The 12,500-nt window shown below is 45.0% G+C and overlaps 1 protein-coding gene across 1 annotated transcript in view; it reads right to left on the bottom strand.

Annotated features, from left to right (window-relative positions):
- Positions 1–12,500, bottom strand: part of LOC128702895 (transcription factor hamlet) — a 110,369-nt gene that overhangs the window by 64,654 nt on the left and 33,215 nt on the right. Inside the window, exon 2 of the mRNA XM_070102581.1 lies at positions 9,871–10,304. Coding sequence (XP_069958682.1) covers positions 9,871–10,304 — 434 coding nt within the window. The remainder of the gene's footprint in view (positions 1–9,870; positions 10,305–12,500) is intronic.

The raw sequence follows: 12,500 nt of genomic DNA, 5'->3' as shown, positions 1-12,500 counted from the left end.
AATCCTTATGCATGTGGTGACAAAGGTGTTATTGGGATGGGAATCAGGGCGTTGATGGTCAGAAATATTTACAGTGATTCAGGATTGTCGGAATTCTCGTCAGACGGGAAGTGATGTTAGCGATACCGGCAAGGTGAGCTCATACGGGTATAGGAAAACTTTCGAAACTCATTACACAGGCCTGGTCACAGACCGGGCAGCAGGGGCGTTGACCTCCGAAACCCTCTCCAGGTATAATCCAGGTACACAGGATGGCTTTCACGATTCAAGTGGCGAAGTCTGTCAACCTGAGCTGAGAGATGTCAAGCAGAGCGAAGAGGATATCGTCTAGTATTCAATAAAGACATCATTAGCTGCTAAAGCTTAGAAGCTTTTGTTCCAGCATAATGCAAAGGGAGATCAAAGATATATAATTCCGCCACAATGGAAAAATAAGCACGAATGCGACATAATGCGATCCTTTATTGACAAGTCACAAACAGATTTGTTTATGACTTAATAAAGCTCATTGTGTGGGCGAAACGTAGTCAATAAAGGATCACATCATACTGCATTCGTGTTTATCTTTCCATAATACAAAAGGTATACCACTTTCTTACCTTTATAGACTCGTGACCAGAAAAATAACAGCGTTGAATATAAAATTTAGCACCAGTAATGTAATCACGAATCTTGCTTTATTACAAGTTTCACTCCCAGAGAATCATTATTCATTATAGGAAACCAAAATAACATTCTTTAATCTCAATATCATTTATCAGAGCTTAAACTCTCCAAAATACCTTAAAAACAAGAGAGAATAGATTCTTTCATATGTATTCAAAGACGTGCGAATCAGAGTCAAACACAAGCGCACGAAGGCTACTGAAAAGCCATTTTACAAAGTCTTCTACACTCACTATGGAGGCGAGGCGGCTTCTCTACCCTCCACGACACACACGGCACTAAATCTTCCTTTCAGCAGCTTCTCAGCCACACCAGAATACATAAAACCCATCGGAAACAACAACTGAAATGGTACCGTCTTCTCGAATCCTATTCAGAAGCAAATATCCGGTTATAAGAATAGCAACGAAATGTAAGGAATTCCTTGCTTTTGCGTGAATATTTTTGCTACTAGTACTTGAAGGCGAGACGAGCTGAACACGATTGAAGTGTGTAGTAGATTGAAATTGACTTAGAATTTGAAAATTAGGGGGGATAAAGTATCCGGTCTCTCCTCACCTAACAGAGACATCACAGTTAACCCAAAGAAAACGAGGTGAGAGGATGAGAGCAAGAGGGACACTGTATCCTTTTCATCTCCATCAGCGCTCCGGGACCAGTACGACCGCGGCCACAATGGTTCCCGGTAGGTCCCAGTGCGGTCCCACACAGTGGTCTTCATAATGGTCTGGCAGTGGTCCCGATCAGCAGTGACAATGACTGTGATCCAGGAAGGTGGGTGGCTGGGCACGGAGGCTGTGGTGACCCACACCAGCCACAGCAGGCAAGGGACTATCTGCAGTTTATATATATATATATATATATATATATATATATATATATATATATATATATATATATATATATATATATATATATATATATATATATATATGGTGCACACAGTACACGAGGTTTGAGAGATACAATGCTAGTACATATTGTTACGTATTTATCCCTGATTATAATGCGAAAATCTCATCCAGCTCCTCAGAGTTGGGGCGCGTACCCAAGCAGGCATTACCTCTCTGAACAGCAGCGCTGAGTTTCTGGAACAGAAAAGTAGCCTCCCCGGGATCCCTAGTTACCCAGATAATGATAATAATAATAATAATAATAATAATAATAATAATAATAATAATAATAATAATAATGTATCGTCTGTCAAGACAATCAACGGTATTGCATCGTCAGTCAACAGAGTCAAGATTGATGGAGTGAACACATTGACTCGAGCCTCAGGGACTGATTACCTCAAACTCCTCCTCATCTTTTTCCGTTATTCTCTGTATTTTACTAAAGAAGCCACTGGCTGGCGAAACGTTTCCTCAATAAAGATTCAGAGTAACCGGATTCACAGTACTTATTGGTGAATGAATTTAGGGATTTACGTGTATTTTTACCGCGTTCTTGGGAATTGTTCACGCCAGTTTATCCCTGTCTCTCTCTCTCTCTCTGTCTTTCTGTCTCTATCTCTGCCTGTACACCGGTCGTCTCCCCAATCGACCTATTTGTATTCCGTCATCTGTTTGCCTGTCAATCAACAGTAATAGATAGTCTATCCGTCTATTCGATTCTCCGTCAGCAAGCCTGCCTCTCAGTCCGTCCACTCACCCATCCGTCTATCCTTGCGTCCGTCTGGACGCTGGATGTGTAAAGGACAGAAGCCTGGACCAGCAGGTAGGTGTGACGGGAGACAGTCAAGGTCTTTCTTGCGTTATTTTCGACCGGTTCTTGGTTCTGGAGGTGACAGCGTCACTGTGACGGTATTATGTCGTTACGGGACAATGGTATGGGAGGGATGAGGGGATAGTGCGAATGTTGTCGGGGATGTGTCTAATGTCGGGTAGGGGGAAGGGGGGTAGTGCGTCCGTCGTCAAGGGGTGCGTCCATTATTGGGAGGGGGTGCGTTTATTTTCGGGGTTGGGGGTGAGGGAGTGCGTCCACTGTCGGAGTTGGGGGTACATTGCGTCCATCGTTGAGGGGAAAGGAGGGGGGGGGGAGGTGCATCATACTCGAATTTAGAATGACATATTCAGAATTCTCTCTCTCTCTCTCTCTCTCTCTCTCCTCTCTCTCTCTCTCTCTCTCTCTCTCTCTCTCTCTCTCTCTCTCTCTCTCTCTCTCTCTCTCTCTCTCTTTCTCTCTCTCTCTTTCTCTCTCTCTCTCTCTCCCTTTCACAGCACGGACACGGACATCTGCATAATCACAGCCATGTCTCAGAACGAGAGAGTCGCCATTTCCAGAGGAGAGACGTGAGGGTATTGTGCTTCCAGGACTTTTCCAGTCGTGGAAGGGAAGTGTTCGGATCTGTCAGAGGACAATTCAAGTACAGGAGTTCCATTTTAAGTTATCAATATCCATCCCATTCCTTTATCCTGTCTTTTATTTATTCTTTTCTTCCGTTTTATCTGTTTTTTCTCCTCTGATAGGAGGTTGTTTATTCTCCTTTACTTGTGAAACAAGTGATTTAGAGATAGATGGATAGACGGATAGATGGATAGAAGGATAGATGGATAGATGGATAGATGGATAGACAGACCGAGTGGTGTAAGTCTCTAAGTGTAAATAGAAAGTTTACAATTGGAAATAGAAAGTTGACTTTGATCCTGGGATCAAAGTCAATTTTCTATCTATTTACACTTAGAGACATACACCTTTCGGTCTGTCTATCTGTCTATCTATCCATCTAAAGTATGGATTAAAATATCCTTGATCGGTAACAGGATAAACGTAATCTTAATATTCCTCATGTAGCCGATAGGTTTCAAACTCAACCAGCGGGCCAGCAGTATCAACAGCCTGGTTGACAAGGCAAGCACACCAGACAAACCTGGCCCAAGGTCGGGTCACGGGCGTAGAAAAACTTTGCCAACTGATCAAAGGTATATGACACGAAGAGAACACAAACGATATAGCGTTACATAGTAAGAAATGTGTATTAAGTTGACTAACTAAAGCGAGATTAATTAATCTGTATATTTCGACCCACTTCAGGGGTCCTCTTCAGCAGATGAGGATCCCAGAAGGGGGTTAATTTTTTTTTCAACACACTGGCCATATCCCACCGAGGCAGGGTAACCTAAAAATAAAAACAAAAGTTTATCTTTTTAAATTTAGTAATATATACAGGAGAAGGGGGTTACTAACCTCTTGCTCCCGGCATTTTAGATGCCTCTTACGACACGCATGGCTTACGGAGGAAGAGTTCTGTTCCACTTGCCACAAGGGGGTCGAATTATACAGTTTCTGTCTTCATGTGGATTATTAAGAAGGTTGTACTAAGTTGATGAAGGTTCTAAGAGGATTTACCAGAAGAGTCAAGATAAGAACAACAAATGTAGGAGAGAACGATTATGTTTCCCCATTTAAAGTTGATTTATGACAGGCATTCCCGAAGCTTCCATAGTTACCTTTACCTCTGATGTAACTTTGATGAGTTTGGAGGGTCTTGTTACTCCCGGAACCCGACCATGGGCCAGGATCGTCTGGTGTTAGCCTGGTCAACCAGGCTGTTGCTGCTAGAGGCCCGCTGCCCCACAAATTCATCACAGCCTGGTTGATCAATGTGTTTATAAATCAGGAGGGAACGGGTCGGGGTTTAAAGTCATGGCAAGGAAGTTCTGAAACCCACTGGCCATTGCGTTAACCACTCGGCCACTCGGCCTGAATGTTTTCAAGGCACTTGCTAAGGGTTCAACCCCCAACCCGTTCCCTGATTTGTCTGCAATCTCGTTACTACGATTTCTTGAGCTATTATTATATATTTAAAGAAAGTCTTGACAAAAAAAAATGATGGAGTGTTAGAAAGAGGCGAGATTTTTTCAGAATATTGTAGTAATATTCAGTCAGTATTGTCACTGTTGCTCTTTGCAGATGATGCAGTGCATTTGGGAGTTATGTGAAAGTGCTTAATTTGGTAGAATAAAAGTTCAGGGTGATGAAAGTAAGTGGAAGTATAGGGAATGAGAGCAAGTGAAAGTATAGGGAATGAAAGTGGAAGTATAGGGAATAGGAGTAAGTGGAAATATAGGGAATGAAAAAAGGTGTGATGAATGGTTTTTGAATATGAAGCAACGAGGAGGAGGTTGATGACCGGCTCTGTCACCAAGGTGTTGGTGTTTGTACAGAGGAAAAAAAATGGATTCCACTGTTTTGGTACAAAATGGTACATGTGTTAAATGAACTAATATTTCAGTAATTCTCATACACACACACGCACACACATCTGTAATCACGATTATTGTAGCCAGTAACTTTGTAACTCTCTGTCTCTGTCTCTCTTTCTCTGTCTATCTCTTTCTCTGTCTGTCTGTCTCTCTCTCTCTCTCTCTCTCTCTCTCTCTCTCTCTCTCTCTCTCTCTCTCTCTCTTTCTCCAAAACATATTTAATTTTAAATTCTTCTCGATTTTCTTGCAATATATTTCTTCCAGGATGGCAGGAAGTGATCATTAAGGCAGACCTCGCTGGGAAGAGGCACACCCGCATTATACCTCTCATTATACTCATTATAGCACGTGGCATACTCATTATAGCAGGTGATATACTCGTTATATCCTCAGGTAATCGCCTGAGACATTATATGTCGTGGGAACCACACGATGATAAGATATTTAAAAGGTTTTGGTCATTAAGGATGGGCCTTTTGAGAGAGATTGGAGAGGGGGAGAGAGAGAGGGAGAGGGAGGGGAGAGGGAGAGAGAGAGAAGGAGAGAGAGAGAGAGAGAGAGAGAGAGAGAGAGAGAGAGAGAGAGAGAGAGAGAGAGAGAGAGAGAGAGAGAGAGAGAGAGAAAAGGCAATGTAACTTTCTATCTCTCTCTCTCTTTCCTTGACGTCTAACGTTTACCATCAGATGTTTAACGAGGCTGTTAGAGGCTCCGATGAACATCCACTCAAGTGGACTATGGTGAAGAGGCTCTTGAGAAAAGGGAGGAGGGGGGAAGAAAAAGGGGGGAGGAGAGGGAGCTTCTCCCCTTGAGCCTTTCACGAGGGGGTGAGGGGATAACATAGAGCCAATCCACAGAGGTCACTAAGAGCGAGATTCCTAAGGAGGAGTGACCTTGCCTGTGACTCTTGAAAGTATGAGAGAGAGAGAGAGAGAGAGAGAGAGAGAGAGAGAGAGAGAGAGAGAGAGAGAGAGAGAGAGAGAGAGAGAGAGAGAGAGAGAGAGAGAGAGGAGAGAGAGAGAGAGTCGTTTAGGACTCATTATCTCCTTGAAGCATTTGCTTGGGAGGGGGTTAGAGGGGTTAGGGGGTTAGGGTGAGGGGCGGGGGAGGGGTGGGGAGGGGTGGGGAGGGGCGAGAGGGGAGAGGGGTGCAGTGGTCTGGAATTAAACAGCTCCTGAAATGTGGTGAAGAGGAAGAGGAAGAGGAGGAAGAGAAGGAGGAGAATAAAAAAGAGGAGGATAAAAAAGAGGAGGAAGGAGGAATAGATGTTTAATGATTAGAAAGAGGACAAAGAGGAGGAGGGGAAGGAGGAAGAGGAGGAGGAGGAGGAGGAGGAGGAGGGAAAGAAGGAAGAGGAGGAGGAGGAGGGGAAGAAGGAAGAGGAGGAGGAGGGGAAGAAGGAAGAGGAGGAGGAGGGGAAGGAGGAAGAGAAGAAGGAGTAGGGGAAACTGGAAGAGGAGAAGGAGGAGGGGAAAGAGTAAGAGGAGGAGAAAAATTAGACAAAACACTAAAATAAGAATAAAACATGTAAACAAAACAGATTAATAAACATCTGAAAGAAAACAAGACGAAAGAAAGAATAATGAAAACAGATAAAGATGAATGAAGAAGAGAGAAGATAACAGCCTCTCCCAGAACGTGATTATGATATCAACTGTTCTCTTATACACCTCCATACTGTCTGTTAGCTGTCTGTTAGCTGTCTGTTAACTGCTTTCTAACCGTCTATTAGCTGCATTGTGTCTCTTAGTTATAGCTATCTACTAGCTAAGTATTAGCTGCCTTCTAGCTGTGTCTTAGCTGTCTTCTAGCTGTGTCTTAGCTGTCTTCTAGCTGTGTCTTAGCTGTCTTCTAGCTGTGTCTTAGCTGTCTTCTAGCTGTGTCTTAGCTGTCTTCTAGCTGTGTCTTAGCTGTCTTCTAGCTGTGTCTTAGCTGTCTTCTAGCTGTGTCTTAGCTGTGTCTTAGGTGTCTTCTAGCTGTGTCTTAGCTGTCTTCTAGCTGTGTCTTAGCTGTCTTCTAGCTGTGTCTTAGCTGTCTTCTAGCTGTGTCTTAGCTGTCTTCTAGCTGTGTCTTAGCTGCCTTCTAGCTGTGTCTTAGCTGTCTTCTAGCTGTGTCTTAGCTGCCTTCTAGCTGTGTCTTAGCTGTCTTCTAGCTGTGTCTTAGCTGTCTTCTAGCTGTGTCTTAGCTGTCTTCTAGCTGTGTCTTAGCTGTCTTCTAGCTTCTTAGCTGTCTTCTAGCTGTGTCTTAGTGTCTTCTAGTCTAGCTAACTTCTAGCTGTGTCTTAGCTGTCTTCTAGCTGTGTCTTAGCTGTCTTCTAGCTGTGTCTTAGCTGTCTTCTAGCTGTGTCTTAGCTGTCTTCTAACTGTGTCTTAGCTGTCTTCTAGCTGTGTCTTAGCTGTCTTCTAGCTGTGTCTTAGCTATCTTCTAGCTGTGTCTTAGCTGTCTTCTAGCTGTGTCTTAGCTGTCTTCTAGCTGTGTCTTAGCTGTCTTCTAGCTGTGTTTTAGCTGTCTTCTAACTGTGTCTTAGCTGTCTTCTAGCTGTGTCTTAGCTGTCTTCTAGCTGTGTCTTAGCTGTCTTCTAGCTTAGCTGTCTTCTAGCTGTGCTAGCTGCCTTCTAGCTGTGTCTTAGCTGTCTTCTAGCTGTGTCTTAGCTGTCTTCTAGCTGTGTCTTAGCTGCCTTCTAGCTGTGTCTTAGCTGTCTTCTAGCTGTGTCTTAGCTGTCTTCTAGCTGTGTCTTAGCTGTCTTCTAGCTGTGTCTTAGCTGTCTTCTAACTGTGTCTTAGCTGTCTTCTAGCTGTGTCTTAGCTGTCTTCTAGCTGTGTCTTAGCTGTCTTCTAGCTGTGTCTTAGCTGTCTTCTAGCTGTGTCTTAGCTGTCTTCTAGCTGTGTCTTAGCTGTCTTCTAGCTGTCTTAGCTGTCTTCTAACTGTGTCTTAGCTGTCTTCTAGCTGTGTCTTAGCTGTCTTCTAGCTGTGTCTTAGCTGTCTTCTAGCTGTGTCTTAGCTGTCTTCTAGCTGTGTCTTAGCTGTCTTCTAGCTGTGTCTTAGCTGTCTTCTAGCTGTGTCTTAGCTGTCTTCTAGCTGTGTCTTAGCTGTCTTCTAGCTGTGTCTTAGCTGTCTTCTAGCTGTGTCTTAGCTGTCTTCTAGCTGTGTCTTAGCTGTCTTCTAGCTGTCTATTAACTGTATATTGTTATTTTAGTCTGGTCCTGTCATCTTCTGTCTTAAAGATCACTGATTTTTTAAGAACCTTCAGAATTAGTAAAATAAATACTGACAAAATTTACCTTCGTTTTGTTTTTAGAGTGGTCAGTATAAAGCTTTCTCTCTCTCTCTCTCTCTCTCTCTCTCTCTCTCTCTCTCTCTCTCTCTCTCTCTCTCTCTCTCTCTCTCTCTCTCTGTCTGTCTGTCTCTCTCTGTCTACTCGTCTATGACCAGAGAACAGCTGATGCTGACAGCACTCACACGCCCACGCGACCAAGTAACCAACTTCTCTCGCTTTCCTGCCTTCCTTCCTTCCTTTATACCTCCCTTCCTTTGCCCATTCGCCTCTTCTTTCCTTCCTCCACTGCTTCTCTCTCCTCCTTTCCTTCCTTGCTCCTTCCCTCCTCCTAATCCTCCCTCGCCCCCTCTTCCTTCTCCTTCTCTCCGCCTCACCTGACCAAGCTCACGGAAAATCGCCCAATTTGTAAGACCAAAATCTCCCTCACGCTGCAGCAATCTGTTCCATATTTTGGTAATGGTGCGGAGGCCAATATCTTCCATCATAGCCAGTCAGCCAGTTAGCCAGCCAGTTAGCCAGCCAGTTAGCCAGCCAGCCAGCCAGCCAGCCAGCCAGCCAGTAACCCTGTTAGCCAGCCAGCCAGTTAGCTAGCTACCTAAGAAACTGTAAGCCAGCCAGCCAATTTGTTAGCCAGCCAGCCAGTCAGTCAGACAGCCAGTTAGGCAGACAGCCGGTTAGCCACATAGCCAGCCAGCCACTAAGTAAGCCAGCCAGTTAGGGAGTGGTGACAGAGACAGCAGCAGGAGGGTTGCCAAAGCCAGCACCGGCAGGTGTGCCAAAGCCAGCATCAGCAGAGGTGCCAAAGCCAGCATCAGCAGAGGTGCCAAAGCCAGCATCAGCAGGAGTGTCAAAGCCAGCATCAGCAGGGGTGCCAAAGCCAGCACCAACAGGGGTGCCAAAGCCAGCATCATCAAGACAAGTGCCACTTCGAATAAAACAACCCCCCACCCCCCAATTACCACAAACAACCCACCTCACTATTCAAACCCCCCTCATCCCCCCACCATCACATAATTCCATCTGGCATCTGGAAATTTAGGAAAGGGTACCATCCAGCTGGGTCGCTCTCGCTAATGGCTGGTGCTTCCTGGAAATCTTAATGCCTCCCGCAGACAATGGACGACGTGCACCAGACCCACACGGCCACAAAGGAACTCCAGTTTCGATTCGTGGCCACTTTTAGTCCACCACGATGATACATAATAACAAGTGCCCTCAAGGTAGAGACAATCCGTTCAAGACCTCGCTACCCCCCCCCCCGTCCCCATCCTCCTCCTCCTTCCCACTTCCAGTATCCCTGTCGTCCCCCAATCCTACATCCTCCTCATTCTCTCACCCCTCTCTCTTCCTATCCCTTTCATCTTCCTTTTCCTGAGACACAGTTTCTACATTTAAACAAATTCTTTGATAAAGTCAGAATTATTAAAAAGGAAAAAAGAGAGTGAGTTGTTTCGCACACTATAATATATATATATATATATATATATATATATATATATATATATATATATATATATATATATATATATATATATATATATATATAGTTTTCTGACTATATTTCAGTTAACATTGGACTGTTATATCGCTGACCAGAGTGACATAGGCAAATTAGCACGTAAATCTAAAATATCGTGATATCTTGGAATTAAGATGACTCTTATCTAGGGCAGAGACACATACTTGAATGAGAAGCAATAATTAAAATGTACGGATGCTTACCTCCCATGCTAGGCCTGGATCCTTCGCGTTGGCTGTCCACTTGCCCAAGAAGGGGCCATATCTAGTGCCCCTCGCCAGGCTCTGCTTGGTCCACACGCCCACGCCCACGCCCGTGCTGGACGGCCGCACCTCAAGTTCCAGCGGTACAGCCGAGAGTTGCTGTGTGATGAACCTCTCCGCAGCTGCGCTGAGCTCAGCCGCAGCACCCGCAGCGTTCATGTTGAGGTCGTGGTGGAGGTGGTGGTGGTGGTGGAGGTGGTGGTGGTGAAGGTGGTGGTTGCTGTGGGCGTCTGTGGTGCTGGTGGGCGTGGAGGAGCCGCGGTGGACGTGAGGTGAGGACAAGGGTTCGCGAGGAGAGACAGAATCGCCCTCAGAGTCGGGTTCGCTAAGCTCACAGAGATCACGGAAGGAATGATCACCTTCCTCACCTGGGACTGTAAAAAAAAATGCAAACAATTGATCAGCCGGTTATAAAACGCCAACAAAAAGTTATACAACGAAGATATACGAACGAACAGATGCGAACTCAGAAGATTAACTGGTCCGTATATTTCGACCCCCCTTTTGGGGTCCTCTTCAGCAGATACACAAGAGAAAAAGAATATGGATATAAAGGGAAGGTTGCACCTACTCCCCTGCACGGTGAGAGGTGCAGTCTTCCCTATAAATTCATGTTCTTGTTTCATTTGTATATCTGCTGAAGAGGACCTCAAAAGGGGGTCGAAATGTACAGGTATCGGAGAAAGTGAAATATTTTACAGACTTTTATCTCTTATCTTTTATTGCATAAGACAATATTTTTATGGGCCTATAACTCACGATATTCACGATCAATCTCTTACAGTTCGCTTCTTAAGGTCCTATAACCCACGATAATTGTTGTTTAGCGTCATATAACCCATGATTTTCGTTTCTTTAGGTCCTATAACGCACGATATTCACTCCTTAAGGTCCTATAACCCACGATATTCACCCCTTAAGGTCCTATAACGCACGATATTTACTCCTTAAGGTCCTATAACCCACGATATTCACCTCTTAAGGTCCTATAACGCACGATATTCACCCCTTAAGGTCCTATAACGCACGATATTTACTCCTTAAGGTCCTATAACCCACGATATTCACCTCTTAAGGTCCTATAACCCACGATATTCACCCCTTAAGGTCTTATAACCCACGATATTCACCACTTAAGGTCCTATAACCCACGATATTCACCCCTTAAGGTCTTATAACCCACGATATTCACCACTTAAGGTCCTATAACCCACGATATTCACCTCTTAAGGTCCTATAACTCACGATTATCACTCCTTAAGGTCCTATAACTCACGATTATCACTCCATAAGGTCCTATAACGCACGATTATCACCCCTTAAGGTCGCATAACGCACTATTATCACCCCTTAAGGTCCTATAACGCACGATTATCAGCCCTTAAGGTCCTATAACGCACGATTATCAGCCCTTAAGGTCCTATAACGCACGATTATCACCCCTTAAGGTCCTATAACGCACGATTATCACCCCTTAAGGTCCTATAACGCACGATATTTACTCCTTAAGGTCCTATAACCCACGATATTCACCCCTTAAGGTCCTATAACGCACGATATTCACCCCTTAAGGTCTTATAACCCACGATTATCACCCCTTAAGGTCCTATAACGCACGATTATCACCCCTTAAGGTCCTATAACGCACGATTATCACCCCTTAAGGTCCTATAACGCACGATTATCACCCCTTAAGGTCCTATAACGCACGGTTATCACCCCTTAAGGTCGTATAACGCACGATTATCACCCCTTAAGGTCCTATAACGCACGATTATCAGCCCTTAAGGTCCTATAACGCACGATTATCGCCCCTTAAGGTCCTATAACGCACAACATTTGCCATTTTAGTTCCTATAATCCTCAAAATATATAATTATTCTCATAACGGCAATCACCGTTGAGCGAGGAACGGGCGAACAGCGCCATTATCTACCGTTGACGTCCGCGTCAACACTCGACAAAGGCGCCGCCAGAGAGACGCGCATCTCCAGAACAGATGCGCAGCCTCCAGCCCTCCGACACGTCGGGGCGTCCGACCCACACCTCTCCCGACGCCCTCCCGTCCTCCCCGACGCACGTCATTAGGTTAATTAACGCATACAGTCGAAAATTAACCAGCAATTATTGCCTCCTTAGCAATGGCGGAGCGCGACAATGGGTGTCATCCGTCGGGTCGGGTCGGATGGCCGCTAGCGGAGGGCGTCGCATGCGGCAGTACAGACACCCTTTGTTTTGCTTTTCTTTGCCCCTTTGTGGTGGGAGGTAAGGGGTAAGGGCAGCCCTCTTCCCTTACCAGATAACACTGGTGGTTAATATGTTTGATGCAGGTGGTGGTAATGGTGGTAGTGGTGGCAGTAGTAGTAGTAGTGGTGGTGGTGGTAGTGGTGGCAGTAGTAGTAGTAGTGGTGGTGGTGGTGGTAGTGGTGGCAGTAGTAGTAGTAGTGGTGGTGGTGGTGATAGTAGCAGTAGTAGTAGTAGTGGTGGTAATGGTGATAGTAGCAGTAGTAGTAGTGGTGGTGGTGGTGATAGTAGCAGCAGTAGTAGTAGTAGTGGTGGTGGTGGTGATA

This window comes from Cherax quadricarinatus, chromosome 82 (genome assembly GCF_038502225.1).
Source record: "Cherax quadricarinatus isolate ZL_2023a chromosome 82, ASM3850222v1, whole genome shotgun sequence".
Lineage (NCBI taxonomy): Eukaryota > Metazoa > Arthropoda > Malacostraca > Decapoda > Parastacidae > Cherax > Cherax quadricarinatus.
The sequence above is the reverse complement of the archived record's forward strand: the minus strand, read 5'-3'. Positions and strand labels throughout refer to the sequence as shown.